At 41.2% G+C, this 5,871-nt stretch overlaps 1 protein-coding gene across 1 annotated transcript; it reads left to right on the forward strand.

Moving 5' to 3' along the window:
- Nucleotides 1–2,234: 2,234 nt before the first annotated feature.
- Nucleotides 2,235–4,917, forward strand: LOC118889809 (partitioning defective 6 homolog beta-like). The gene is made up of 2 exons (XM_036841982.1): nucleotides 2,235–2,257; nucleotides 4,083–4,917. The coding sequence occupies exons 1-2, from the start codon at nucleotides 2,235–2,237 to the stop codon at nucleotides 4,915–4,917; spliced, it is 858 nt and encodes a 285-aa protein (XP_036697877.1).
- Nucleotides 4,918–5,871: the final 954 nt, after the last annotated feature.

Consider the following 5,871-nt stretch of genomic DNA (forward strand, 5'->3'; position numbering starts at 1 on the left):
TTTGTCTCTTGCAGTATTTCCTGTGAACTGAGGGGCTGGGTATCTAGGAAAGGGAGGAGGGAAATGAAGAGCATAATTTGGTCTTTATTTTCATTCTCCCAAGACATTAGGCTAAAAGCAAATGAGAAGACAGGTGTCATCTTGTTTATGATTTACATTTTTCCATGCTTAATCATGTATAATGAAGAAATGCTTCCCTTGGGTCATGGGCTCACTAGCTTCTTACCGTCCCTTATTTGAGATTCATATAAAGGCAACTCTAAGAGTGGCACAGGTGAATTGAGATATGTCAGGTGGCAGTGCAACCTTCAGCAAGTTAAACTAAGTTCTGTTGGCCTTGATTTCCTCAACTGTAAATGGGAGGATTAATAGTACCTACCTAACTAGGTGAGTAGGATTAAATGAGTTAGTATATAAGATGTAAAAGAAGTGCCTGGCACATAGTAAGCACTGTGCAATTGTAACTCCACCATACACACACACACAGAGTGATGGGGAAAGCTTGTATGGGATGGGGATGAACACTCATGTAACAGAGGGAAGAAAGTGATTCTCCTCTCTTGAGGCGAGCACTGATGCAAACTGTGTTACAGATCCCTGTAGTTTGTTGAAACAAGGGGCTATTTCTTGCTTGGAAAAGAGTGTGCATTTCTAGGAAAAGAGAGAAAAGGAAACCTGTGCTTGCTTTAATTCAGGTCTCTTCAGAGCAATCTACCTTTGAGCTCCCAGAGAGCAGTCACCTTGGGATATGGGGGACAGTTCCTAGCAATGTGTACATATTTTTGGTTTTTAGTTCTTGCCAACAAAACAAATGAAATCAGCCTTCATTTTTTTTTAATTAATTTATTTATTTACTTATTTTTGGCTGTGTTGGGTCTTCGTTTTCTATGCCAGGGCTTTCTCTAGTTGTGGCGAGCGGGGGCCACTCCTCATCGCGGTGCGCAGGCCCCTCACTGCCGCGGCCTCTCTTGTTGCGGAGCACAAGCTCCAGACGCGCAGGCTCAGTAGTTGTGGCTCACGGGCACAGCCGCTCCGCGGCATGTGGGATCCTCCCGGACCGGGGCACGAACCCGTGTCCCCTGCATTGGCAGGCGGACTCCCAAGCACTGCGCCACCAGGGAAGCCCCTCAGCCTTCATTTTTATAAGCTGACATAAATTCTGGGTGTGAGGTTGTACGGTAGATGGGTGTGTCAGCATGGATCCAACCTGAAGACAAACACTACAAAGTAATTTGGACAGTGGAAGTGTAATAGAAGTAATCATTAAGTTATGATAGGGGAGGAACAATAAAGATAGAAAACTCTAAATGGTACCCTGGCACTGCGGGAGAGTACACGACAAAGGACACACTTGGAAGAGGTTCCAATCTCATTGGAGAAGGTGTGGTTGTAGCCCACTGAGTGGCAGAGAAGGTCGCTGGCTTACAGGACCCCCAGCTGGTCCACAGTCACTGGGCAAACAGGAACAAACTGCTTGGGCCTACACATAGAGGGGGTCAGTGTCCCTCCTTGGGGTGCACAGCTCGGAGTGCAAGTATTTGCATCAGGAAGTCAGGAAACAAACTCTGGGGGATAGCCAAGCAAAGACTGTCAGTGGACATGCAGACATAGCTGAGGGGCTAGTATAGATGCAGGGCCTGGAGCGCGGTGCCTGAGTTGGTGGCACCATGGGAAACAGATTAGATTACTGAGGCTGGTAGACATCCATGCAGAATATGGAGGGGAGCTGGAGAGGTGTCTCCCTGCTGGTACCTAAAGCACTTGTGTGTATGGCTTGGGCTGGTCCAGATCCAGGTGTGGCCATGGGATCACTAGGTCAACTCTGCAGGTATTAGGAAATATCTTTTACTCTCATATTTATCTATCAGATGATCCATCCTAATTTCTGACAACTGTTCCTCTGCAGCATTGTAATCCTGGTCACACTGACTAAAAACTCTCCTTGGCCATTGTCTGTGGCAATACTCCGGATGTAATCATACTGGTAAAGAATACACCAAAAACATTGCTTCCTGTGCCTGGCATCCTACAGAAGAGTTTCCCGGGATTTTTGTCAGCTTGTTAAGCAACTATACAAAGGTTACATCTAAGTTAATGCACTGTGCCCAAAGCAATAATCACTTATGTGTGGTATATAATTGACCTTACCTATGGTTATTATAGTGGATATAGTCTTCCAAGCTATCGTAAAGTATATTTTGCATTTTTATAATCACAATATTAAGGACTAGAAAATGTATTCCGAGGTAGCATTTCTGTGAGTGACATGCATTTTCAGTCTCATTACCAGGACGGGTCATTAGATAATCTTCTGATGGCATTGGGTAAATGTATTTCTTAACACTGTTCTCCTGGGATAAACAGATAAAGTCATCATTTTGTTCACTGTGGTGTCTCTAACTCTCAAAATGACTGAGTGACCATAATGGTATTCCATGAGGATAGGATGTATTGACTGTGGGTTGGCTTTTGGTTTCCTTAGCAACTCTCTCCTAGGGACACCACGGCAGCCACATTTATTCAAAGTTAGGATTCTAAAAAAAAATGACAGTATTTCAATTGAGATTTTATACACCTAAATTAACTTTGCTCAAGAGAGATGCATTTTGCATTGCTATCATTTTTTAGTTTGTGTGCTATTTCTCATTAGAATAGAAAATTCTGCCCTCAGAGGAGAGTTGGCTGCGAGGGGAGAGTGCTGTGGGTAGAGGAGATTAGAAAGGTTTAATAACCTGAGTCCCAAAGAGGAAATGGTTTTCTCTTAGCTCCATTTTCCAATACAACCCCGAGGGGAACTAATTTAGAATCTAAGCAAAGCCTGTCAAATACACAGTCTCCTTAGCACCATGCTATTCAACCCGAGTAGAAATAACTTAGTCTTTCCCATTGTTTTTCTAGAAAAAGCTGATCTCTGTGTGAAATTTATTACCATTTCCTAAACCAGGGTTTCTCAAGCTTGACCCCACTTGTATTTTGGACCAGGTGGTTCTTTGTTATAAGGAGCTGCCTTATCTATTGTAGGATGTTTAGTAGTATTCCAGGTCTCTACCCAATAGATGCTAGCAGATACCCTCCCCCACTGTAACAATAAAAAATCTCCAGACATTGTCAAATATTTCCTGGGGGGCAAAATGGCCGTACTTGAGGTCTATTGTCCAAAAGAAAGGTGTCATGGGATCCCATGAATAATTCACTGCCATTCTTCCTTATCAGTCCTCACTTTCAGCTTCCTAAGCTAGGTAACTTATGCCCAGAATGGGCATGAAAAGCCCATGAAAGCCCATGCCCAGAATGGCGATTTAAGACAGTTATGCTGTATTTACATATTATTTTAAAAGTATTTATCAATTTGGGATTGACATATATACATTACTATGTATAAAATAGATAACTAATGAGAACACAGGAAACTCTATTCAGTGCTCTGTGGTGACCTAAATGGGAAGGAAATCCAAAAAAGAGGGGATATATGTATAGGTAATGCTGATTCACTTTGCTGTACAGCAGAAACTAACACAACATTGTAAAGCAACTATACTCCTATAAAAATTAATTTTAAAAAGTATTTATCATTATAATATCATTGTCCTGTTTACCCATGAGAAGAGTTGATTTGATTCATCTTCTGGCCTCAATGTTTCTCATCTCTGTCATATCTACACACTTCACAGCCCACATTTCTTATAAATGTATGCATGTCAGAGGGAAGGAGCCAATGCTTCCCGGCCCCAAATATGAAAATTAAAAGAATAGTAAAAAAATGAGAGAAAAAGCCATGGAGGAATCTATTATGAATTTCAGAGGACACAGTTTTATACAATATTGATCTTACTTGGCCTTACAATCAGCCACAAAATTAGACACATCTGGGGGGAAATTTTATGTTATATGTTTAAGTCCTAAAAGATTACTAGAATTTTTTTCCAACAAGATCTACTAGAACAAAAATTCTTAATCAATAAAACAATAGGTACTTCAGGAAGACTCATTTGGCTGTTCAGGATGAATTGGAGTATGCAGCAGTCTCACAGAAGAGAGCAAGGAGCAGGGGGGTGAGAGACGCTGAGAAGCTGCCCCTGCAGGAGACCAGAAGAAGCAGACTACAGTGCCTTTGGTACAGACACACTAATAAAGAAGAAGAATGTTTTAACCAATGTGTTGCTTCCTGACAACCATAGAAAAAAGCCACACATAGTCATTAGTATGCCCCAGGACTTCAGACCTGTGTCTTCTATTATAGACGTGGATATTCTCCCAGAAACACATCGTAGGGTCCGTCTTTACAAATATGGCACTGAGAAACTCCTAGGGTTCTACATCCAGGACGGCTCCAGTGTCATGGTGACACCCCATGGCTTAGAGAAGGTGCCAGGGATCTTTATATCCAGACTTGTGCCAGGAGGTCTGGCTCAAAGCACAGGACTATTAGCCATTAATGATGAAGTTTTAGAAGTTAATGGCATAGAAGTTTCCGGGAAGAGTCTAGATCAAGCAACTGAAATGAGGATTGCAAACAGCCACAACCTCATCATCACAGTGAGACCAGCAAACCAGAGGAATAACGTCATTAGGACCAGTCGGACATCCGACAGCTCTGGCCAGTCTACTGACAACAGCCTTCCTGGCTATCCACAGCAGATCGAACTGAGCTTTGAGCCAGAGGATGAAGACAGTGATGAAGATGACATTATTACTGAAGACAATGGTGTGCCACAGCAGATCCCTAAGGCTGTTCGTAACACCGAGAGCCTGGAATCATTAACACAAATAGAACTCAGTTTTGAATCTGGACAGAACGGTTTTATTCCTTCTAATGAAGTGAGCTTAGCACCCTTAGCAAGTGGCACAAATACAGAATTTGAAACGCGTGCTCCAGATCAAAAACTCTTAGAAGATGGAACAATCATAACACTATGAAACCATCGCGTTTGAATGTTTTCTGAGTCAGGATGCCATGGAGACTTGTAAATTTGGCTAGTTTAAAGCATATATACCTCTGAACCAGTGATCTGGGATAGGCATGAAAAAAATATATTGCAAGCTTAAAATGTTATTAAAATAGTAGTTTGATAATTAATATAAACTTCGGTGGGCCAGAGGTGAATTTAAGTCTAAAACAAAGGGGCCTTTGCTAATGAAATGATGTGTTTTGCTATTTTGTCTATAGAGAACTGGATGTTAGAGCACATTCCCAGAACTACACATGAGGACTAGATCATTTCCGTTTGAAGTGGTTGCATATTTGACCTGCTGTGCAGAGCCTGGTTAATTTTTCCTTTAACTATGTATTTTTTAATTCTAACGTGAAGAAGTCTGAGTCTATCTTTCGGTACTTTGGGACCTTGGCTCCTATATTCCCCATGTTGTATTTTGATTTTTTAATATTGTTCCTCTGTTGCTAATTTTTTCAAATGCATTTTTTCCCCCTAATTTCTAAGAAATCAAATCAATTGACTGTTTTTAGGGGTTGCTTCCTAAGTTATAAAGCATTAAAGCTATGTTCCTGAATTAAGAAACTCTAACAGTTGTTCAGGTCCGTGTTTGCCCATCTTGTAGCTTTCATATTTACAAACTCATTCCATTTGGGCATCACTTACGTTGTGAAAGGCAGTTCCATGGACTCTGGTGATATGGGAGACTCTCTCTCGTAACCTCTTCTTGTCCTCATTCCAAACCTCATCAGAAATCATTCCTTTTGTTGTTTGTGTGTATATTTTGTTTGTCTGCCTTTTTACTCTTTTAATGTATTTGAGTAGTGTGAATTATTTTCGTTAAAAAAAAAATGCACCCAAACTAAGAGATTTTTACACACAGGACAACCTTGTGCACTTTTTATATGAAAATTTTGGGTTTTCCTTAATGGGATTTCTA

Source organism: Balaenoptera musculus, chromosome 2 (genome assembly GCF_009873245.2).
Source record: "Balaenoptera musculus isolate JJ_BM4_2016_0621 chromosome 2, mBalMus1.pri.v3, whole genome shotgun sequence".
NCBI classification, from domain to species: Eukaryota; Metazoa; Chordata; class Mammalia; order Artiodactyla; family Balaenopteridae; genus Balaenoptera; species Balaenoptera musculus.

Bases quoted from the DNA above. Each gene is read 5' to 3' on its own strand.
- LOC118889809 (XM_036841982.1), top strand. From the start codon at position 2,235: ATGTATTCCGAGGTAGCATTTCT. The intron at 2,258-4,082 runs GTGAGTGACATG...CTGCCCCTGCAG, and splicing joins TATTCCGAGGTAGCATTTCT to GAGACCAGAAGAAGCAGACT.